Source organism: Equus quagga, chromosome 6, assembly GCF_021613505.1.
Source record: "Equus quagga isolate Etosha38 chromosome 6, UCLA_HA_Equagga_1.0, whole genome shotgun sequence".
Classification (NCBI taxonomy): domain Eukaryota; kingdom Metazoa; phylum Chordata; class Mammalia; order Perissodactyla; family Equidae; genus Equus; species Equus quagga.
The window spans coordinates 87,317,477-87,342,651 of NC_060272.1; the positions used below are offsets into that span (position 1 = coordinate 87,317,477).

The 25,175-nt window shown below is 39.4% G+C and overlaps 1 protein-coding gene across 4 annotated transcripts in view; it reads left to right on the forward strand.

The window, feature by feature from the left end:
- AGTPBP1 (ATP/GTP binding carboxypeptidase 1) overlaps positions 1-25,175 on the forward strand; it is a 175,696-nt gene that overhangs the window by 99,779 nt on the left and 50,742 nt on the right. For 3 of the 4 annotated variants that reach the window (XM_046664864.1, XM_046664863.1, XM_046664866.1), the window contains exons 14-18: positions 2,154-2,869; positions 6,485-6,520; positions 13,889-13,972; positions 22,454-22,540; positions 22,625-22,773. In XM_046664864.1, the coding sequence (XP_046520820.1) occupies positions 2,154-2,869; positions 6,485-6,520; positions 13,889-13,972; positions 22,454-22,540; positions 22,625-22,773 (1,072 nt within the window). The remainder of the gene's footprint in view (positions 1-2,153; positions 2,870-6,484; positions 6,521-13,888; positions 13,973-22,453; positions 22,541-22,624; positions 22,774-25,175) is intronic. The other variant, XM_046664865.1, reaches the window with a different exon arrangement.

Sequence of the window (25,175 nt, forward strand, 5' to 3'; positions counted from 1 at the left end):
TCTGTGTATTTGTTGTTTTCCTTCTGTTCTGGAGATTTAATGTATTTTTTCATATTGCTTGATGTTGTAGATTTGTGCATCCGCATAGAGACAGAGATTAGTTGCTCCTTCCACTTATTTCTGCTGGTGTGGTGGGGGAGCAGCTGTTTATACTGCACCAACCAGGAACCCTATCTGCAGTTGCTAACTGGGCCTGGGCCCCTCCTCGTAGTCACAGTGGTCCTTTGGATTCCCTCTTCTGCCGTGGGGGCCGTCACGGGGGGGCTTCAGGCTGCTGGTGCCTACTGTTGCAGCCCACCTAGACGTGCTCCCTCCTTGGGGTCTGCAACGGTGTTATGGGCTTTTCCAGCGGCCAGGGGTAGGATCACTTATATTTGCCGCTCCGTCACTGTCGGCACCCACAAAATCTCACTTGTCCACTGTGGGTCGCAGCAGAGCTATTGGCATCTTCTACAGTCTGTGGTTAGCTCACCTAGCTATGCTACTTTTGTCCCGGGGTCTTCCAGCCTTGTGGCTGCCGGATGGGTGCTCCTCTTCCCTTCGGTCATTTTAGCTGCTGGCAGTCATTTGACGTATGTACTAGGGATTAGCAGACTCTGGTCTCCTGCTGTCCTGCAACCGTCTGGCTACACGGCTTTGGGCAAGTCACCTAGGAATCGCAGAACTCGCTAAAGAAGTTCTTTCATCACTAGATTTTTTAAAAAAATGTAAATGATATCATCAACTATTTATGATCATAAAGATAACAAATATTGCTGTGCTGTGCAGAGGCTTTCGCTGAGGCTGCTGTGAGCCTGTAGGGTTTCCCCCTAGGCTACGGAGCCCGGTCGCTGGAACTCCACCCAGCCCCAGTCCTGTTCCCCAGTAACTCGGGGAGCCCTTTGCCCTGACTGGGGGATAGCCGGAGATCCTGATTTCAGTGGTAGCTGGTCAGCTGCTGCCCTGCCTGATATTCTCCTCTCCGGGACCCTCCTGGTGTTGTGGATGCTGGGCGTGGCCCCTCCGCTAATGGCAGACAGAGAGTTTTGTCTGCTGCCCGGGTGGAACTCTGGAGCTTTCCCCCTAGGCCGCGGAGCCGGCCTCTGGAGCTCCACCCAGCCCCAGTCCTCTCCGAGATCTCCGGCAATCCCTTGCCCCACAGGGTGGGCAACAGCAGCTGGGGGTTGCCGCGTCCTCTGGGATTCTCTCCGGGACTTTCCCAGAGTTGTGAGTGCTGGGCGTGGCCCCTCCGCTAATGGCAGACAGAGAGTTTTGTCTGCTGCCTGGGCGGAACTCTGGAGCTTCCCCCCCGGGCCGCGGAGCCGGCCTCTGGAGCTCCACCCAGCCCCAGTCCTCTCTGAGATCTCCGGCAATCCCTTGCCCCATGGGGCTGGCAACGGCAGCTGGGGGTCGTCTGGCCCTCTTTTACCACTTGACGTTTGTCTTGCTCATTCCATCCCAGCCATCCTAGCCTTGCTGTTCTCTGATCACTCTGTGTCTCCCACTCTGGGCCTGTGCGCTGGCCATCTTCTCTGTCTTTGCTCCTATCTCGTCTTCTCAGTGAGGCCTCCCTAATCAGTGACGTTTAAACTCGCAGCCTGCCTCTCCTCCCCCGGCACTCGCAATCCATAGTACCCCTCCCCCTCTTTTTGCTCTAACACTTTACCTTTCTAACATTAGGTAAAATACATTTATAACATGTTTTTCACTTGTTGTATTAACAGTCCTCTCCCTTCCTGTAGAAAAATGTGAGCTGCAAAAGGGAAGGGCTGTTGTTTTAACTGATGAGTCTTAGGTGACTGAAACAGTGCTTGGCACAAAACAGACGCTCATAAATATTTGTTGAGTAAATGAGTAACAATTTAGTTGTGTTTCCTTTAATAGGATATTGGATGATTTTAATGTTTTTCTATTTTTATAAAATTACCCATATTTCTGTTGTATATAAGCATTATTTTTGTAATAGAAAAAGTAAAATAAATGTAATGAATTTTGTTGTGGTTAAATATTTTCTGTTTTATCAGTGAAATTAAAACGTACTTGGTTTTATTGATCTTTAAAATTTTCAAATGTTAGGTTTCTGAGGCAGCATATAAAATGAATATGATCTTAGTTTTGTTATTGCGTTTTAATATTTACAGATAAAAGACTAAATATTTTTTTTCTTTTCAAAGGACTATGATTTAATCTCCAAAGAACCAAAGCCTTTTGTATTTGAGGGAAAAGTACGAGGTCCTATTGTTGTTCCTACTGCGGGAGAGGAAGCTTCTGGAAATTCAGGCAATTTAAGAAAAGGAGTTGTAATGAAGGCGAATGTGTCCCCTAAAGGAGATGAAGGTGATAAGAAACCTACCTTTATGGATCTGGGAAAAGAAGATGTTAAAGATAATGACAGAACATTACAACAGCAGCTAGGTGATCAAAATAGAACTACTTCATCAGTCCATGGCTTTAACAATGACATTGTGAAGGCCTTGGACCGAATTACATTGCAGAATATTCCCTCTCAAACAGCCCCAGGTTTCACTGCAGGAATGAAGAAGGACTACAGTCTCCCTCTTACTGTCCTTACATGCACGAAAGCGTGTCCACACATGGCTGCTTGTGGGAATGTTCTGTTTGAGGGCAGAGCAGTTCAGCTGGGGAAGCTTTGCTGTACTGGAGTCGAAACTGAGGATGATGAAGACAGTGAGTCTGCTTCGTCGGTGGAGCAAGCATCAGTTGAAATCTCTGATGGACCAACTCTCCACGACTCAGATCTCTACATCGAGATTGTGAAAAATACAAAGTCTGTGCCAGAATATTCTGAAGTGGCTTATCCTGATTATTTTGGTCACGTTCCACCTCCATTCAAAGAGCCTATTTTAGAAAGACCTTATGGTGTACAAAGGTGAGTTGCAGATTTCTTCTTCCTTCTAATAAGACCATTGTTAAAATATGAAGCATTCTTAAAAGAAAAAAACTACTTTGAGTATTTAAGAAGAAAATTACTCTAAATTAAAGTTATTGTAATTTTTTATCCTGCTTTGGAAATTTTGCATTGTTTTGCAGTTGTCCTTATGGACAATTTGTGGACAAATCCTTATGGACTTTGTTTATTTTCTAAGCTCATTACTTATTCAAATGAAGCCAGCATAATAAACCTGACCATTGGACAATTTAGAAATTTTTCATTTAGATCAAATCTGAAAATATAAAAATAGATTATTCAATAATCTTTGAATAAATATTACATTAGTAATCTATATTAATTTAGTAATTTGATTATTATTTGAACTTGATTTAGGTACACGATTTAAAAATAGCAGTATGGACAGTTTTATTTTGTTGTAAAATTTGAAATTGGAAATATACAGTACAAAAATTTGGGATTCATAAAAGCAGTAACCTTTAAGTTATTGAATCTTGCCAATTAATTTTAGAAGTTACAAATAGTATTAACTGTTGCCAACTAATGAATATTTGGCATAGGAATACATTTTTGGTGCAACTTGACTATTTTCAGTGATTATGGTTAAGGTTTTGTGATGAAAGCTTACCAGTACCTCAGAATATTATATGGTCTTGTTATGAATATAGTGTGTAGTGATAAAGGAAGCCATTGCTGAGGATATTTGATTCACCTTAGGCTATAAGCTCCTTTAGGCAACAACTATATCTTTATTTTTTTAACTTCAGCATGTAGTATAATTAATCATTTTTACTTGGCAACTTAGTGTGTGTTTAATGGTACCAGTTGACTTCTTGATCCACAGGTATGGCATCACATCTAACGTAGCATCAGAACAGGGAACTTACTTTGCTGGTAAAGGTGTGTGGGAGTGGGTCTGTGCGTTGGCATTCACTGGTTGTATCGCAGACTGCTCTGTCCAGAGGCAGCTGGCCTCATGGAGTGCTAGAATGGCCTTTAGAAGGCACAGGCGAAGCTCTAACTCAGGAAATACTCTCCAGGGATGGGTTGCCATCTTTCAGGATGCGGTATGTGCACTAAATTGGGAACTTCCACATGGCTCTGTATCCCCAATAGAAAGAACACATGGGTCTGGGAAACAGGAGGTGGGAACAGAAGTAGGCCTCCTTACTTTAGCTCGCAGTGCCCCGCTGGAGGACTTTTGCTTCTGTCCCTGCACCTCTGAGCTCTGCAGGGTTAGTAGTCCTGGTTCCCAGTGTGGGTGCAGTCTTTCTGCAGGGGACATAGCAAGGGTACAATTAAATTACAAGCTGTGGTTGCCAGCGAGTTACTTTAGCGTGGGGCCCACAGGCAGGAGTGGGCTCTACCATCTTGACCCAGATCAGCTGAAGCAGGTAGGATTGCAACAGGTTGAATACGTGTGGAACCCAGGTGATCCACTAATTTTCATCCCACCATCCTGGGATGAGAATGATATGACTGCCAAGGGCTCAGACCCCTCAGGAATGAGAGTTTGGATTAGTTCATTAGATCAGCTACCAAGACCTGCAGAGTGATTGCTGAGGGTGAGTAGGATTAGATAGATATTGGAGGATGGAGATGAGGAGTTGCAGTCCTGAGGATGATTGCAGTGATGGGGGCAAGGTTTGTCCTGCTCATGTGTTCTTCTGAGTTTTTCCTTAGGAGAGGCCCACAGGAACTTTGGGGGTGCTGCTCTCCCGATGTGGGTGGAGATGCATGCAGCACAGGGAGTGGCCTGTGGCAGCCGTGGCAGTGAGCTGCTCATCTCTCCCTTCATGAGAGAACTTGCTCTGAGGCTTGTAGTTGCCAACGGCCTTCTGCCGCCATACTTTGGGGATCTATCGCAGCGTTGATGCTGAGGCTGTGCCCTCTCTGCGCTGCTGCTAGCCATTGGCTGACTCTGGTGGGCTTACTAGAGCTGACCTGTTCCTGACCAGTGCAGGGTTCTGCTCATGGGCAGTGTGCTCTGGGCTCCCTGAGGGCAAAGTTGGTGCGACTGCTGCGTATCTGCAGCACAGTCTGCGGCTCCTCCTCCTCAGCTCTCTCCTCTCGCAGGCCTCAGACCTGAAGGCCCTCCTCCCCCACTACTGCTCTCTCTGCCTCTGTCCTTCCCGTGCCTTTCCCCAGTTGATCCCTTGCATGTCTGATTGTCGTGGCATTTGCTTTTTGAAGGCCCTGAACTGACACGCCTGGAGTGATCAGAATCAGTCAGCAGCTTGGTGGTTTGCTTTTTAGCATCACCTCTTAGGCGTCTCCTCTCCGAAGTCAAAGATGTCCTCTTGACTCCAGAAGACACTTCCTGGACTTAGTGTTCTTTAAACTCTGAGAGCAAATTTTCTTATTAAATTGCCTCAGTCTGAAAGTTTTTTCTCCTTACTAGCCTGTGATATCTGAGGTAAGATTAGAAGGAAGGAGGATTGTGGGATGGAGGTATGCCTATTGTCTGAGTCTCTGACTCTCAGCCTTCAATTTACCTACCAAGGCTCCTTCCCTCTCCTCATGGATTTTGTGTTAGGAACGTCAGTTGAGACTCTTATTTAAGTATTTTACCCATTTGTGTTAATAAAAGGCATACATATTCCTGCCGAGCAGAGCCTCTGATTAACATTTGATAACCTTTTCAGTTGATATCTTTATTGACATCAATAAGTAAAGAAACAGTGCTCTAATTAAATTTAGCCTTAGTGCAAATAAGTGTTTGATGGCCATGAATAACTGTAATACCTACTCTGTGCATCTTCACAATGTCTGTGCTGCAGGTGAGATGCTGCCACCCTCAGCTCTGATGACTTCTGTCCTCTTTGAGCAGCTGTTTCTGAGGTTGGGCTTTGTCTGTGCCTGGCTGGGTCTTTCAGAGAATGTTATTCCACCTGTGGTTCCACGCCCTACTTGCTCTCCCACCAGCACTGGGCCTATCCTGATAGTGGAGGAGTTCATGCAGGCAGGGAATTGGTGTGGCTCTTCTCCAACCCTCTCATCTCTCTCAGTATTTGTGATAAGTTCTTTCACCTCATCCTTGAAACACGGACCCTACAATTGCTCTGCAGATCTAATCTACAGATTAGAGTCTGACCTCTTGAGTATACAGTAGTGCCCCCTTATCCATGGTTTCGCTTTCCACGGTTTCAGTTACCTGAGGTCAACCATGGTCCAAAAATTTTATTAAATGGGAAATTACAGAAATAAGCAGTTTATAAGTTTTAAATTGCACACTGTTCAGAGTAGCCTGATGAAGTCTTGCACCATCCTGCTCTGTCCCGCCCAAGACGTGAATCATCCCTTTGTCTAGTGTGTGCATGCTATATACACTACCCTCCATTAGTTACTTAGTAGCTGTCTTGGTTATCAGATCGACTGTCACGATACTGCAGTACTTGTGTTCAAGTAACTCTTACTTCACTTAATAATGACCCCAAAGTGCAAGAGTAGTGATGCTGGCAATTTGGATATGCCAAAGAGATGTTATTGTTGTTAATCTCTTACTGTGCCTAATTTATAAGTTAAACTCTATCATAGCTATGTATAAGAATAAAACATTGTATATATTGAGTTCTGTACTATCTGCCATTTCAGGCATCCACTGGGAGTCTTGGAACATATCCCACACAGGTAAGGGGGGACTACTGTATTGGACCCCCTGTAGGACTTTTTCCTGAAGTAGTTGGCTTTTTTATTGCCTCTGTACACAGTGTAATCTACCACTGAGTTTGTTATTCAAACCAAAGCTTTTAAGGTGTATATATATATGTATATATTTTGTGTGTGTGTGTGTATGTGTGTTTGTGTGAGGAAGATTGGCCCTGAGCTAACATCTGTGCCAATCCTCCTCCACTTTGTATGTGGGATGCTGCCACAGCATGGCTTAATGAGCGGTGTCTAGGTCCATGCCTGGGATCCAAATCTGTGAACCCTGGGTTGCTAAAGCAGAGTACGCAAACCCAACTACTATGCCACTGGGCCGGCCTCAGATAAAAATATATATTTCTTAAGATTTTATTTTCCCTTTTTCTCCCCAAAGCCCCTGGTGCATAGTTGTGTATTTTTAGTTGTGGGTCCTTCTGGTTGTGGCATGTGGGATGCTGCTCCAGCATGACCTGATGAGTGGACCATGTCTGTGCCCAGGATCTGAAACTGGTGAAACCCTGGGCCACCAAAACAGAGCATGTGAACTCAACCATTCGGCCATGGGGCAAGCCCTCAGATATATTTTTGATACTAACCAGCATGATGAAAGATCAGAAGGTCAATAAGAATTGGTATGTGTGTTTAAAGGTAGATGTGTTGGTATACAAGTTAAACTGCAAAGAAGATGGAACTCAGGGAAATGAAAGCGCAGAAAACCCAGTGATTTACAACCCGGTTACCTGTGTGTGCTCCTGGAAAATTTGCAATGAGAAAAATAGGGCTAGGCTCTAAAATACTTTTGAAGGTTGAGTGATCCGTGTCTGCCTGGAAGTTTCAAATATTTCTCTCCCCACTGATTTTCATGACCTCGATAAAAATGTTCTTTTGCCTTCTGATTTGTTGCAGCAGAAGTAAGTTATAAATTGTGAAGTTTAAAATCTTTGTCTGCTAGTCTCTTTTGCTGTATTATTTTATATTTTGTGTGATGGTGACTGTTGTAAAGAACCCCTTTTATCATATTTGTCATAATTTCCATTTTAATATCACATTTGTCAAAATTTTTGTGGCTATCAGATACTTGATATGAGGTAGGAATATAACCGTATTTCAATGAAACAATGTGATTCTGTTATTTAGATGTATAGGACTTTCCCCAGTAATGTTAATTGCTTTAGATATAACTACTGAAAAAAATGTACTTAAAATGTTTACAAATTATATATTAGATAACAGTACTTTGCTATTTGAAGGTTGTTACTCTTTCCTCCTTATTTTATATACAGTCGTGCACCACATGACGACATTGTGGTCGACGACGGACTGCATGTACCACGGTGGTCCCCTAAGATTAGTACCACATAGCCTAGGGTGGTGTAGGCTATACCATCTAGGTTTGTGTAAGCACACTCTGATGTTCGCACAACCACTAAGTTGTCTAATGATGCATATTTCAGAACGTATCCCTGTCGTCAAGTGACACAACTGTACCCCGTTGGCAGATATTTGTCAGATATTTATGTGGAAGTTGTGGTGAGCAGTGCAGTCCCGGTGAGCAGAGGTGCATGCTCCAAAGCTCCCTTTCTCCCTTTTTACCCATCATTTATGAATAATGGGTAGAAAACTCTTTAGCATTATTTCTTCCTTCAAGAGACATTAATCTGAGACTGGAAACAAACGCATGTAGCAGCCCCGCCTGGGCGTTTGGCTTTGACTTGGGAGTGATGAGGCAGTAGTGTGGTGAGGTGTCCTGGCAGGACAGGATGCTCTGAAAAGCAGGTCAAAGCTCTTGGATTCTACCCTGGGCTTTCCCCCTGACCTGAGTGTGTGTATTTGAGCAAATACTTTATTTCTCTAGATACCAATTTTTTCAGCTAAAAGAGTTTTTCAAACTGTGGATTGATGCCCGTTAGTAACCGGTATTAAAAGGGAAAATTACAGTGTGTCACATGTAGTACAGCAAAATATTATTTTATAAACTTGTGTTTCAGTTGCATGTGTGCACGTGTGGGGCTATGATTTTTAAAATGTATTTGTCGTAGGTCATGATCAAAGCAGTTTGATAGTCATTCACCTAGATCAGAGGTAGCAAACTGTGCCCATGTGTCAAATCCAGCTCACGCCTTCTTATGTTCAGTCTGCAAGCTCAGAATGGTTTTTACATGTTTAAATGGTTCAAAAAAAATCCAAAGAAAAACAATATTTTGTGACACATGAAATTTATATAAAATTCATATTTGTGTCTGTAAATAAGGTTTTATTGGAACCTAACCATGCCTGTTTGTTGTGTTATCTATGGCTGTTTCATTCCACAGTGGCGCAAATGGTGTGACAGAGACCATGTGGCACTCAAAGCCTAAAATATTTACTATCTGGCCCTTTATAAGGAAAAGTTTGCTGACCCCTGTAGCTAGGGAGTCTGAAGCCTTTATGGTTCTGTATTTGTGGTAAGATATCAAATATGGGCCCAGTAATAGATATTTCTATAGTACTCAGAAATGCTTCTTTTTAAAAATACATTGAGGATATTGATTCTAGTTTGCTTACCTTATTTGCCTAGTCTTCTGCAACTTATTTTTTAAGCAAATGATAAACATTCTGTAAATTATTTGCTAGCTTTTAATCAATTGCTATCTGAATGAAGTAACATTGTAAATGAGCGATGTCAAAATTAATGAAGATTTACTATTTTATCATTCATAAGAAAGAAGCATTAGATTTCTTAAAATTATTCAGTGAAAATATCTTTTTATTTTGAATTTCTCTTTTATGATTATCTTTCTTGTAATCACTGTAATTACTGTAATCAATGTAATCACTGACCTTTTTTAAAGAAAGTACAGTAAGTAAATAAAACTTCATTAAAAATCTGTCCAACTATGGGCTTGCCCGGTGGCATAGTGGTTGGGTTTGCGTGCTCTGCTTCAGTGGCCTGGGGTTCTTGGATTTGGATCCCGGGCGCAGACACAGACACTGCTCATCAGCCATGTGGCAACATCCCACATAGAAAATAGAGAAAGATTGGCACAGATGTGAGCTCAGGGACTGTTTTCCTCAACCAAAGAGAGGAAGATTGGCAACAGATATTAGCTCAGGGCCCGTTCTTCCTCACACACACACACACACACACACACACACAAAATTAGAAAAAAACAATCTCTCCACCTCATTTGGAAGGGGAAAAGTCTTTATAAGATACATATCTCAATGTAGATACTGCAATAATATTTTTAAAAAAATTTATTGTAAACATACTGATGATTACTTGAATCCATATTTTTGGTTTAAATTGGATTAAAAATTAAAGCAAAACTCATTTCTTAGTTTCAAGTATGCTTAGCATTTTTTGGTGCATTTTTCCTGTTTCCGTATTCCATAAAATTAGAACATGAGAAAAAGTAGAAAGAAGAAAGCTCGCTCTGCCCCATTCTCCAGAGAGCATTTTGACTTTTCTTTCCATTATTTTTTTATATGTTTTAGAGAAACTGTCTAGCTGTATTTTAGAATATGTATTTTATTATAGAATGAAATTTTTATTGCCTTGTTTACAAAGTATTTAAAGTACAGAAATACTTTCATCAAAATAAAATGGAAAGTATGGCAAAGAAATACAGTGCCTCTTAACCACAAAAACATGTTCAACTTCACTCAAAATAAGAGAAATGCAAATTAAAATCTAGTGAGGTATTGTTTCCCACATATCGAATTGGCTGAAATGTAGAAGTTTGACGGTGCATTCTCTGGATGAGGCTATGGAGAAACAGTCTCTCATACATTCATGGTGGGATTGGCAGTTGATAGCACCGCTTGTGGAGGGCGAGCTGATAGGGTCTATCAAAATTAACAGGACACATTTCCTGGCACATTAACCCCACATCTGGGAATTCGTGAGAGATACATACATGATATTATGTACACACACACACACGCGTAATTTGCACGTCTGTAAAATGATATTCAAAGTTTTTCATTGCAGCATTGTTTTGAGATTGGAAGCAATTCAAACGCCCACCAACTCAAATGCCCATCAATGAAATAAATGATGGTATATCTAGTCTATGAATATGGTGCAGTGATTAAAAAACAGAAAGATCTATGCGTGGATGGAAAGAGCTGTCAGATGATTATTAATAAAATAATCAAGGTGCTTGTGGAGGGAAAGTAAAAAAGTAAGTGGGAAGAATCGAGGATATGGGTTGTGTTGAAAGTGGGATTCTTCTTTTTATATTTTTATGTAGTATTTGATTTTTGCACTATGTCAATATATCACCTGATCAGAAATTTAAAATTAAAAAGTAGGTGAAGGAATTGTGGCAAAAGCAAAATGAGGAAAGCGAAACCCTGGATTTCTTTATATTCAGTTTAGAATGGCTCATGGGAAATGTAAGTACTTCTGGAATGGAGACAATAGTAGAAGTATTAGTAGGAGCGACAGCAGCAGATAACCTTTATTGAGTGTTTTTTATGGGCCAGGCACAGAGCTAAGTAATAAGCACTTTATCTGCAGTGTATACATACATGTAAAGTATGTCATGTAATGGTATAACAGCGCTATGAGGAAATTGCTATTATTTCTCTGGTTTTACAGAAGAGTATGCTGAAGCGTGGGATTCTTGAGTAGCTTATCCAAGGCTACACTGCTAGTAGATGGCAGAGCCAAGAGTCAAACCCTGGTCTAGGTGATGAGCCTGTCCTGTTAATCATTGATCTGTAGTGATCATATGTATGCAGTTATACCATACTCTCTGTGAAGAAGAGTGTCCTTCTGTGGATCCTCAGAGAATACTTGTCTAATGTGTATTTCCCATAATACCCTTGTAGTAAATATAGCAGTGAGGTGTACTAAGTTTTTTCTTACAATGTTGCTCTGTATTGATTGAAACCTAACAAAGTCCAATTTTACTGGTGGCCAAATATCTTGTGAACTCCTGAGTTACTAGATTGAATGGGTTGCACATTTTCCAGACTGCCCTGCACAAGTTGTTTTCTTCTGAGCAAAGCTTTGGTAAATATTGAATATCAGTAAGGTTGAGGTTGTAGTCCATGAGGATACCTGGAAAATATTTATTGTTTTGTTTTGAGTGGAGAGCTATATATTTTAATAGGCAGCTGAGGTAAAGGAAGGATTGATATCCTTTTACAAAAATTGTGCTGTTTAACACAGATACATGTCTGAATAAAAGACTGGTTTTTTTCCTTTATCAATGAGGACCGAGCAGGGCAAATATTTTCCTCAAGTGTTAATTTTAGGTCTAGTCTAATAAAAATGGGCAATTGTGTCCCCTAAAATGCAGTATCAGAGGTTGAAAATGAGTGGCCTCTAGGTCATATTCAACTTGCTCATGATTTTGGCTTCACTTGCAGAGTGGGTTTTTTGTTTATCTTTTTGTTTTAATTGATTGCCAACATTTAAAATTTGGGAGGTTCCACATAGAAATCCAAGTTTCTAGCGTTTGTTGAAAAATTGGTATGACAACCTTAACCTCTGTTTCCTACTTGGCAACAATCAGTTTATTTTTATATGGAGCCCCTGTTCCCCAGTTTTCCACAATGTCACCCAGTCAACCTCACTCAGCTGCGTTACCGCCCACCCTGTGCGTGTCTGTGCTTTCTTACCCTGTCTTACATTTTGGAACACTGCTGAAGAACAGAGCTGTTACATAGCCTTGCAGTATCATTTTCGTTTAAAAAAAAAATCCCGAACTTTTGTAAGTGTTAATTTTTGCACATTTGTGCTATATGTCAACCTTATTTAATAAGTTGTTCTGACAAATGGTTGTACGTAGTCGTTCACCCATACTTGAACACTTACTTTGTGCGTGTGTGTGTGTGGTATATCTGAGTATATATAAGTGCCTGCTCTTTCATTGTTGAAGGTCTGGGTGATACAAATTTTGGATTTGTTTATTATTATAATTAATAGCTCTTTAAAAGGTTTTTCTTTAGAAAGAATTTGGCATTTGAACCTACATCAAAGATTTATATCATAATCCTGTGATAGTAGGTTTATTCTTGATAGACTACTTTGTCAGTGATGAGTTATTTGTAGTAGAATAAAAATTAAAAATAAATTATGCGTAACTGTATGACTACTAGATTAAGAATTTTAGAGTTGCGCTTTGTTAATTTTTTAGTATCTTTTTTCTGTTTAACTATCACATCTTTTAATATTTTCCTGATGATTTTTAATTCTTTGTTAGAATAGGTTCTTGGCTTATTTTGAGTTTAAGGTTATATTGTGGTATTGTTAGATACGTTTCTAGACTATGTGAGAATTCATACTCTGTAGTCGTGGAGAACTGTCTTTGTGCAGGAGACTAGTCTTCCTGAAGTTAAGGAGACTTTTCAGTATTTAGTGTATTCTTGAAATTTTATAACTGTGTTGGCAAACTTTCTCACTCTGTTCTGTCAGTAAATCAGTAAATCACGATTCTAATCTGCATTACCAATCTTTAGCTGAAACAAGCAAACTTGAAATTTGAATCAGTTCACATAATCAGCTTCCTCTTTAAGTGTAAATGACACCATGAGAAGCAGCTATGTATTAACACTAGCAGGCACCTTCTCACAGGCCTTTGTGGCCCTTCTGCCTGGAGTTCTGGGCACCTGGCTTATGATACAAATTTATTCTGTTTCAACTAAAGTTTGGTGCCACTTTTAGTGATCCTTGTCTTCCTTGGCTTAAATATTGTTGGGAAAGATTGTGGGGTGTGTGTGTGGCTCAGTTTTATATGGTAATGGCAGGGATTTTAGGAATTTTCCAGGTAGTTGGTGTTCATTTTGTTGGACTGATTCAGGGAAAACTCAGGCCTAGAGAATCCTGGAGATGCAGGGCACACCCTCTGCCCCCTGACACAGTGCATGCCTCTCCTCCTCTTTTCCCCTCCAGTCACAGGACAGAGAGTCGATTCTGCAGGATATCCAAGCCAATTGCCAGCTTCATTTTAGCTAAATTCCAGCGAGGATTAGTTTTAACAATCTTCTTATATGACTCTGGCTTTTCAAATTTTTATTGCTTCTAATAATGCTGCTATTATGTATACAAATTTTTTGCCCAAAGGCTAGAGAGTGGATCCATACTGTTTCTATGTAGAAAGGTATAATAGACATTCAAGAGTTTTTTTTAAACTATTGGACTTGTAACTGTATTCTACATGGTTATTTTCTAGAACTCAGACTTGAAAAATATTGATTTTTGTCTTGTTATGTATTGATAATTTTTTTGTACATAAAATTTATGGGGGAATGATCATTTTTATCATTTTACATTTTTTTCATCCCAAACTTATCCTGGAGAAAGTTGTACCTTGGTGTATAATAATGAATTTTGGTCAAACTTCTCTTTTATGATTTCAGGACAAAAATTGCCCAAGATATTGAGAGGCTAATACATCAGAGTGATATCATAGATCGAATAGTATATGACTTAGATAACCCAAGGTAAGTCTGTTTTGTTTTTGTTTTACTTTTATTAGTTTTATTTTTACTGTAAAATTTCAGTGTTATTTTGAAAAGATGAAAAAGTATAGTTAACTTTCACCTAGTTTAGCCTCACTGTGTTTCCATCTTTTAGCCAGGGATGTGATGGTAAAGTAATAGTAAATCGTGTTTACTTACTTCAAGTGAAGGTGTCACAAGCTTTTGTTTGTTCTTGGGTGGACTTAATGGCTTTAAGAAGGTAAAGGTCACAAACTGATGCTGTCTTTTTCAAAAACTGAAATTACCTCCATTTAACAGAGTGTAGATTTCACATGAATTGCTGCAATTTAGTCTGTAACGTTGAGCCTTCGTTTCCTTAGGACAACAATGCACTCCTTTAGGAGGAACACGTGCTTGCTAAATCCCACAGTGCCCGTTGCTCTCCCTCTCTCACTGCTTCCCATCTGCTTCAGTCCTTGAAACTGCCTCCCTGACCTTTGAAGCCATTTGTGTGTGGTTCTTGATGCATTAATTTAAGATTATCACTGATATTATCACATTTTAGGGTTTAAATATAAGTAAATAAATGAAAATTACAAATGATGTGTGACTATTATTTAGTCAAATTTGCTTCTTCAAATGAGAAATTTAATCAGCCCTCGGGGTTTCCCCCTCCCTCAACATTCTAATATTTGTCGGAAATTTCACATTTTACTGGTCTTATTTGGAGGAAATAAAACACTTTTTAAAGATTTTTGTGTGTCTGAATTTGAATTATATTGTTAAAAATGGAAAACAAATCTCGCTTATTCATAATCTCTTAGTTATTTCAGCATTTGTAGCTCTGTGTCAGATGGAGCAGGCAGTGGCAGTAAAGCAGAAGCTCAGGACCCTGTGTGTGATGCCCCAGTGCTGCGTCTGCCTGAAGTGACTGGACAATCTCATTGGGCTTCGTGAAGCCTCAGTGCTCTCAGTAGAATGTCAGCTCCAGAAAAGCGAGACTGTGTATTCAGTCAGGCAGACAGACCGGCACACAGCTAACAGGGTCTTGCACCTTGGAGGCGCTCAGTAAATATTTATTAGAGTAACGAAATATCTAAGATGAGGATAGTACTTTCACCTTTTTGGTGCTAATTAAATAAGATAGTAGATAATGTAGCTCTCTAAATTTAATATTTTCTCCTGAGAACTGCATGTTTCTTAGAATTATTGCTACTCAATACAAGTCATATGCATTTTTAAAAATAAGTCTGGTCTTTCTATATGATTATTAGTATGTAGAAATGGCATTTATTCAGTAAGCCTTTTTTTTTTAAATTGAGGTTATGATCGTTTGCAATATTGTGAAATTTCAGTTGTGCAGTATTTTTGTCAGTCAGCTTATAGGTGCTCCCCTTCACCCTTTGTGCTCAGCCCCCACCCCGCTTCCCCCTAGTAACCACTGAGCTGTTCTCTTTGTCTGTGTGTGTGTTTGTCTTCCGCATATGAGTGAAATCATACAGTGTTTGTCTTTCTGTCTGGCTTATTTCACTTAACATTATACCTTCAAGGTCCATCCATATTTTTTCGAATGGGATGGTTTTGTCATGTTTTATGGCTGAATAGTATCCCATTGTGTGTATACACACACACACACACACACACACACACACACACCCCATATCTTCTTTATCCAATCATCAGTCTATGGGCACTTAGGTTGCTTCCACGTCTTGGCTATTGTCAGTAATGCAGCAGTGAATGTAGGAGTGCATAACCTTCTTTGAATTGCTGATTTCAAGTTCTTTGGGTAGATACCCAGTAGTGGGGTAGCTGGGTCACATTGTATTTCTATTTTTAGTTTTTTGAGACATCTCCATACTGTTTTCCATAGTGGCTGCACCAGTTTGCATTCCCACCAGCGGTGTATGAGGGTTCCCTTTTCTCCACAACCTCTCCAACATTTGTTGTTTTTTTGTCTTGGTTATTATAGCCATTCTGACAGGTGTAAGGTAATATCTTACTGTAGTTTTGATTTGCATTTCCCTGATGATCAGTGATGATGAGCACCTTTTCTTGCACCTATTGGCCACCTGTACATCTTCTTTGGAGAATGTAGGTTCATATCCTCTGCCCATTTTTTGATTGGGTTGTTTGATTTTTTGTTGTTGAGTTGTGTGAGTTCTTTATGTATTATGGAGATTAACTCTTTGTCAGATATATGATTTGCAAATATTCTTTCCCAGTTGTTGGGTTATCTTTTTGTTTCAATCTTGTTTTCCCTTTCCTTGTAGAAGCTCTTTAGTCTATGAAGTGCTACTTATTTTTTCTTTGGTTTCCCTTGTCTGAGAAGATATGGTGTCTGAAATGATCCTTTTAAGACCAATGTAAAAGAGTGTACTGCCTATATTTTCTTGTAGAAGTTTTATGGTGTCAGGTCTTACCTTCAAGTCTTTGGTCCATTTTGAGTTTATTTTTGTGAATGATGTAAGCAAATGGTCTACTTTCATTCTTTTGCACGTGGCTGTCCAGTTTTCCCAACACAATTTATTGAAGAGACTTTCCTTTCTCCATTGTATGTTCTTAGCTCCTTTGTTGAAGATTAGCTGTCTGTAGGTGTGCGGTTTCATTTCTGGGCTTTCAGTTCTGTTCCATTGATCTGCGTGCCTCTTTTTGTACCAGTACCATACTGTTTTGATTACTATAGCTTTGTAGTATATCTTGAAGTCAGGGATTGTGATGCCTCCAGCTTTGTTCTTTTTTCTCAGGATTGCTTTAGTTATTGGGGGTCTTTGGTTGCCCCATATGAATTTTAGGATTCTTTGTTCTGTTTTCGTGAAGAATGTCATTGGGATTCTGGTTGGGATTGCACTGAATCTGTAGATTGCTTTGGGTAGCATGGACACTTTAACTACATTTACTCTTCCAATCCATGTGCATGGAATGTCTTTCCATTTCTTTATGTCATCATCAATTTCTTTCAGTAAATTCTTGTAGTTTTCATTGTATGAGTCTTTCACTTCCTTGGTTAAATTTATTACAAGATATTTTATTTTTTTGTTGTGGTTGTGAATGGGATTGTGTTCTTGAGTTCTCTTTCTGTTAGTTTGTTATTAGAGTATAAAAATGCAACTGATTTTTGTAAGTTGATTTTGTACCCTGCAACTTTGCTGTAATTGTTGATTACTTCTGATAGCTTTCTGATGGATTTTTTTGGGGTTTTCTATATATAAAATCATGTCATTTGCAAACAGCAAGAGTTTCACTTCTTCATTGCCTATTTGGATTCCTTCTATTTCTTTTTCTTGCCTAATTGCTCTGGCCAAAACCTGCGGTGTTATGTTGAATAAGAGTGGTGAGAGTGGGCACGCTTGTCTTGTGCCTGTTCTCAGAGGGATGGCATTCAGTTTTTCCCCACTGAGTATGATGTTGGCTGTGGGTTTGTCATATATGGCCTTTATTATGTTGAGGTACTTTCCTTCCATACCCATTTTATTGAAAGTTTTTATCATAAATGGGTATCTTGTCGAATGCTTTCTCTGTGTCTATTGAGATGATCATGTGGTTTTTGTTCCTCATTTTGTTAATGTGGTGTATCACATTGATTGATTTGCGGATGTTGAACCACCCCTATCTGTGTGTCCCTGGTATAAATCCCACTTGATCATGGTGTATGATCTTTTTAATGTATCGCTGTATTCGGTTTGCCAATATTTTGTTGAGGATTTTTGCATCTATGTTCATCAGCGATGTCAGCCTATAATTTTCCTTCTTTGTGTTCTCCTTGTCTAGCTTTGGTATCAGGGTGATGTTGGCCTCGTAGAATGTGATAGAAAGTGTTCCATCTTCCTCAATTTTCTGGAATAGTTTGAGAAGGATAGGTATTAAATCTTCTTTGAATGTTTGGTAGTGGAATTCTCCAGAGATGCTGTCTGGTCCTGGACTTTTGTTTTTGGGTAAGTTTTTGATTATTGTTTCAATCTCTAGTGATTGGTCTATTCAGATTCTCTATTTCTTCTTGATTCTGTTTTGGGATATTGTAAGAGTCTAAGAATTTGTTCATTTCTTCTAGGTTGTCCAGTTTGTTGGCATATAGTTTTTCACAGTATTCTCATATAATCTTTTGTATTTCTGTGGTATCCGTTGTAATTTCTCTTCTTTCATTTCTAATTTTTTTTGAGTCTTCTCTCTTTTTTTCTTAGTGAGCCTTGCTAAGGGTTTGTTGATTTTGTTTACCTTCTCAAAGAACCAGCTCTTTGTTTCATTGATCCTTTCTACTGTCTTTTTTGTTTCAATTTCATTTATTTCTGCTCTAATTTTTATTATTTCCCTCCTTCTGCTGACTTTGGGCTTTACTTGTTCTTTTTCTAATTCGGTTAGGTGTAGTTTGAGGTAATGTGTTTGAGAATTTTCTTGTTTGTTGAGGTGAGCCTGCATTGCAATGAATTTGCCTCTTAGGACTGCTTCTGCTGCATCCCAAATGAGTTGGTATGGTGTGTTTTCATTTTCATTTGTCTCCAGGTAATATTTGATTTCTTCAGTGATCCATTGGTCGTTCAGTATTATGTTGTTTAATCTCCACAACTTTGCCCCTTTCCCAGCTTTTTTTCTTGTAATTGATTTCTAGTTTCATAGCATTTTGTCAGAAAAGACGCTTGATATGATTTCAATCTTCTTAAATTTATTGAGGCTTGCTTTAGTTTCCCGACATGTGGTCTGTCCTTGAGACTGTTCCATGTGCACTTGAGAAGAATGTGTAACCTCCTGTTTTTGGATGGAGTGTTCTATATATATCTATTAAGTCCATCTGGTATAGTTTTTCATTTAATTCTACAATTTCCTTGTTGACTTTCCCTCTGGATTATCTATCCATTGGTGTAAGTGGGGTGTTGAGGTCCCCCACTGTTATTGTTTTGTTGTTAATATCACCTTTTAGGTTTGTTAATAGTTGCTTTGTGTACTTTGGTGCTCCTGTGTTGGGTGCATATATGTTTATAAGTGTTATGTCTTCTTGGTGAAGTGTCCCTTTAATCATTATATAGTGCCCTTCTTTGTCTCTCGTTACCTGTTTTATCTTGAAGTCTACTTTGTCTGATATTTTGATAGATGTATGGCAACACCTGCTTTCTTTTGTACGCCATTAGCTTGGAGTGTCATCTACCATCCCTTCAATCTGAGTCTGTGTTTGTCTTTGGGGCTGAGATGTGTTTTCTGGAGGCAGCATATTGTTGGAACTTGTTCTTTAATCCATCTCACCACTTTGTGTCTTTTGATTGGTGGGTTCAATCCATTTACATTGAGTGATTATTGATATACGAGGGCTAATGCAGCCATTTTATTGCTTGTTTTTCGGTTCTTCTGCATTTCCTTTTTTTCTCGTCCCATGTATTTCGGAGTACCAATTCAGTTAGGTAGTTTTCTGTGCTGGTTTTCTTAGTTTTCTCCTTATTTATCTTTCGTGTCTCTGTTATAAGTATTTGTTTAGTGGTCACCATTAGGTTTGTATAAAACATCTTGTAGATGAAGTAGTCCATTTTCTGATAGCCTCTTATTTCCTTAGACCAAGCCAGTTCCATCCATTTCCTCTTCCCCTTCTAAGTTGTTGTTGGCATATCTTATTTCATCTTGTGTTGTGAGTTTGTGGTTAAAATCACAAGATTATATTTATTCTTGGTGTTTTCCTTCCCTTTATCTTTAATGTTATAATTAGCATTTGCTAACCTGTTCTGATGGAGAGCTGCAATTTTCTATTTATCTATCTATCTCCTGGCTCAGGCTTTTGTAATCACTTTCCTTTTTTTTTTTTTTCCCAACCATGAGGGCCTTCCTGAGGATTTCTTGTGGGGGTAGGGGGCATCTTGTGGTGATGAACTCCCTTAACTTTTGTTTATCTGGGAAAGTTTTTATTTCTCCATCATATTTGAAGGATATTTTCACTGGATAGAGTATTATTGGCTGAAAGTTTTTGTCATTCAGAATTTTGAGTATATCATTCCACTCTCTCCTAGCCTGTAAGGTTTCTGCTGAGAAATCTGCTGACAGCCTGATAGAGTTCTTTTGTAGGTTATTTTCTTCTACCTTGCTGCCCTTAATATTTTTCCTTCTCGTTGACTTTTGCCAGCTTTACTACTATATGCCTTGGAGTTGGTATTTTTACATTGATAAAGTTTGGAGATTTATTGGCTTCTGTCACATGGATTTCCAGCTGCCTTCCTAGGTTTGGGAAGTTCTCAGCTACTATTTCTTTTTTTTTTTTTTTAAAGATTGGCACCTGAACTAACAACTGTTGCCAGTCTTCTTTTTTTCCTCCTTCTTCTTCTCCCCAAAGCCCCCCAGTACATAGTTGTATGTTCCAGTTGTGAGTGCCTCTGGTTGTGCTGTGTGGGACACTGCCTCAGTGTGGCCTGATGAGCAGTGCCGTGTCCACACCCGGGATCTGAACTGGCAAAACCCTGGGTCGTCGAAGCGGAGTGCGTAAACTTAACCACTCGGCCACAGGGCAGGCACCTCAGCTATTATTTCTTTGACCAAGCTTTCTGCTCCATTCTCCTTCTCTTCTCCATCTTGGATACCTATAATCATTATGTTGCATTTCCTAATTGAGTCGGATATTTCTTGGAGACTTTCTTCATTTCTTTTTAGTCTTAGTTCTCTCTCCTCCTCTATCTGAAGCATTTCTATATTCCTATCCTCCAGACTGCTAATTCTGTCCACCATAATATCAGCTCTACTGTTCAGGGAGTCCAGACTTTTCTTAATCTGCTCTATTGTGTTTTTCATCTCCAACATTTCTGATGGATTCTTCTTTATGATTTCAAGCTCTTTTGTGATGTACTTCCTGAACTTGTTGAGTTGTCTATCTGTATTCTCTTTTAACTCGTTGAGTTTTTTAAGGATAGCTATTTTGAATTCTTTCTCATTTAAGTTACAGATTTGTGTATCTTCTGGGGATTTAATATATTCTTTTATACTGCTTGATGGCTTGGGTTTGTGCCTCCACACAGAGATAGAATTTGGTCACAGCTTCCACTTGCTGCCACTGGGGGGAGGGGTCAGGAGCTGTGTATTCTCCACCCACCAGGATCCCCATCAGCTATTCCTGTCCAAGCCTGGGCCACTCCTTGTGATCCCACTGGCCCTGTGGGGTCTCCGGTCATTTTGTGTGGGTTCCCACACAATCACAAGGGAACTCTGAGTTGTTGCCGCCTGCTCCCACAGACCTGCCTAGATGCACTCCCTTGTTAGGGCTGCAGCAGTTTTATGGGCTTTCGAGGCAGCCAGGAGCTTGTTCACCCAGACTTGCAGCTCCACTGCTGCCTGGTGCTAGGTTGTACCAGCTGTGGTGCTTGGTGAGTGGGGCCTCCCCACTGGGTCTGAGCCTCTGCTGCTCCCTGAGACTGTGGTGGGATTGTGGATCACACGGGGGCTCAGGGCTTCTGCCACCTGCTCCTACAGTTCTGCCAGTCGTACTGCCCCTTCAGGGGTGCTGTAGTACTGTGGACGTTTGCGGTAGGTGGGGGCACTTTCTCCCAGGCCGCAGATCTGCTGCCGTCTGTTCTAGGTCGGACCAGCCTTTGTGCTTAGTGGGCGGGGCCTCTCCGCTAGTGCTGAGCCCAGTCTCTCCCTGGGGCTGCGATGGGGCTGTGCATTTTCCCACTGGACCTAGGAGCGATCACTCTGGGACTCAGGGTTGTCACTGCCCACTCCCACGGTCCCACTGGATCTCACTTGCCCTTTCAGGGCTGCGGCAGAGCTATAGGTGTTTAAGGCAGCTGGGGGTTTGTTCGTGTAGACTCGGGGCTGTGCTGCGCTGTGCTCCTAGGTCACAGCAGCCTTTGTGCTTGGTGGGCAGGGCCTCCCTACTGAGTCTGAGCCTGAGTGACTCTCTGGGGCTGCAGTGGGGCTGTGGATTTTCCCACTGGGCCAAATAGCAATCATGGGAGATTCAGGGCTACAGTCACCTGTTTCCACAGTTGCGCCAATGCACACGCCCAGCCTTGGGTCCTCGGTAGTGCTATGAGTGTGTCAGCTGGGAGAGCATCGCTTGCAGGTACTGAGCTGTCTGGGGGCTGGAGAGTTCTCACCTATCTCCACCTTCTCTCTGGGGGTAGTCCATCCACCTTCAGATGTATAGCAGCGTGGGTCTCTCAGGCGGCTGAGATGCTGCATGAGTATCCTCCATAGATCAATGGATGTTCATTTAGTTGTAGTTTGAAGGGGGAGAGACAAAGAGAACTGGTCAGTCTGCCATGTTGCTGACGTCACTCTCAAGGCAAAAATTTTTATTTGTGATTAACATTCACTATAAATGTAGGATCAAATCTCTACTTGTAATTATAATATTTTGTTTATAAATATTAGCCAAATTGTATTTTGCTTGTGTTGGTTATGTTCTTTGGTTTAAGAATAATGAGGAGAGTGAGGTGGCATAATGGTGTATTTTTAATCTGGAGTGTAGTTTTATTTGTTTTCTGCTCACCTGTTTAAATGCAATGTATTTCATTGTACTTTAAAAATTTTTAGTTACGCTATTCCAGAAGAAGGAGATATTTTGAAGTTTAACTCCAAATTTGAATCTGGGAATCTGCGCAAAGTAATTCAAATTAGAAAGTAAGTCATTTAAAATTTTCTCATTTTGTATGTGCACAGGTATTTTCCTAATTTTCATCAGATTTCTTTATTTTCTATTTTCAGAAATGAATATGATCTTATTCTGAATTCAGATATAAATAGCAATCATTATCATCAGTGGTTTTACTTTGAAGTCAGTGGAATGCGACCAGGTGTTGCTTATAGATTTAACATCATTAACTGTGAAAAGTCCAACAGTCAGTTTAATTATGGTAAGACAATTTTCTTTCCCAGTTTAGAGGGCATGCTGGCATCGTAATTTTAGGACAGAAGATTTTTTTAAATTACTGACATTTCTTTTTTAAAGTTTCAGAATTCTTTTGTTTTCTCTAGTTCTCAAAATTCAGATATTTAGCATGCAAAATTTGCAATAAACTAAGCTTTGCTTTGTTGGTGAGAAGAGTTACCCTTGGATAGGCAAACGCTTTAAAATGCAATAAGTATGGTTGATTTCATCAAAATTGAACACAATTAAAGATTATGCTGCTTAAAATCAAGTTTTTAATGTCAGTTCCTCTAGGAGAGAATTACGTAAAACAATCTTTTTTGATTTTTAATTTTGAATAGATTCATATCTAAAATATAGAAGTTGCAGAAAGGTTCCTTGTTCTCTTCACCAAGTTTCCTCCAGGGATTACATCTTACATAGTCGTAGTACGTTGCCGAAGCCAGGGTTTGACATTAGTATAATGTGCTGCATCGTTCTGCATTGCTTTATTTCATTCGTAGGTTCTCGTAGCTGTCACCACAGTCAAAGATACAGAATACTTCCATCACCACAAAGCCTTGTGCTACTCCTTTGTAGCAGACCATTCACTGTGACGTTGGCTGCAGTTTTCTGTATGTTTTTAAATGTAGTTGAGGAAGTTTCCTTCTATTACTAGTTTGCTGAGAGTTTTTGTCATGAATGGGTGTTCAGTTGTGTCATGTGCTTTTTCTTAATCAGTTGATCTGATCATGTAATTTGTCTTCTTTACCCTGTTAATATGGTATATTATGTTGATTGGCTTTTGAGTATTGAATGAGCCTTTTTTGTTCTTGAAATATACCTCCCTTGTTCATTGTGTATAATTGCTAATATTTTGTTAGGAATTTTTGTATTTATATTCAGGAGGGATATTGAGCTATAGTTTTCTCTTTTTTGGGTAATTTGTCTGATTTTGGTATCATGGTCACACTGACCTCATAAAAGGAGTTGGGAAATGCTGCCTCCTTTTATTTTCTGGACAAACTTGAGTAGATTTGATGTTAATTCTTAAACATTTGGTGGAATTCTCCAATGAAACCATGTGGGCCTGGAGATATCTTTTTTGGTAGTCTTTTAAATTAGAAATTCAGTTTCCTTAATAGTTTTAGGGCTGTTCAAATTATCTATTTCATCTTGTGGTAGTTTGTGTTTTTTAGGAATTGATCCATTTCTTCTAAATTGTAAATGTGTGTGTAGAGTTGTTCATAATGTTCTCTTACTATCCTTTAGATGTTTTCAGGGCCTGTAGTGATATCCCATTTCATTCTTAGTAAGAGTAATCTTGTGTCTTCTCTTTGCTTTCTTTTGTCAGGCCTACTAGAGATTTGTCAATTTTATTGACCCTTTCAAAGAACCAGCTTTTTGTTTCATTGTTTTTCTCACGAGACAGTTTTTAAAAACTCCAGTGTTGTACTAGCAAAACTCTTAAATTTATAGCCTCATTTAAGGCTTTGTGTTTAGTACTTTAATAAATATAAAACTAAGGCTTGTTTGTCATGCATCAAGTATTTATAGTCAAATATATCAGTGGAAGATAATATAGTTGTATAAACTGAATATCAGTAATTTAAAAATGAAACATCAATTTTCAAGTATTTAATCTGATAATAGTAATTTTTTTGTAGAAGAAGAATTTTTTTCTGGCATACCAAAAAACCCACTTACATTGGGGGTTGAGGAGAAACAAATATAATATGTATGTCAAGTTATGAAATCTTAGCGGCCTCCATCATTTGTTGTGAAGATTGAAATGGTTTTAACAACTGAGGCATGGGCTGTCATACACTCTGTTTCAAATAAATGTTATAAGTTGTTAAAAGCACGAGTATGATCTTGCTCTTTAAGAGGGGCATTTCTGAAAATTGAAGCATTCAGGAGTCGAAGAGATTGTTTCCAATTGTTACTTATGTGAAAAATAGGAAATTGTGTACAGTACTCTGGATATTACTTCACATCTGTGGGATAAACGTTTTGGTCAGATTCACTAATTTAATATAATAATTACAGGAAGATTAGGTAACGTGATACCTCATTTAGTTATAAACATTTTTTAAAGTTTTTAAAATGTTTTAGTAATCTAATTTTAAATGATCTGTTCTTTCAAATAGTATATTTTGACTAAGGATTCAGTGGCTATATTGATTTGTATGAATGGTGATATAAATCTATTTTGCATTCTTTATTTTTGTGATTTTGGGGTATAACTACTGATCATTGAATGTCATTTCTTGAAACATTTGTTTGTTGACCTTAAACCTTCATATAACTTTAAAAATTATCTTAATTGAAACTCATTCAAAAGGTTACCAAAACCAGAATCTCCTGTTTTCCCTATTTAACTTGTAAGTATAATGCTAACATAATATG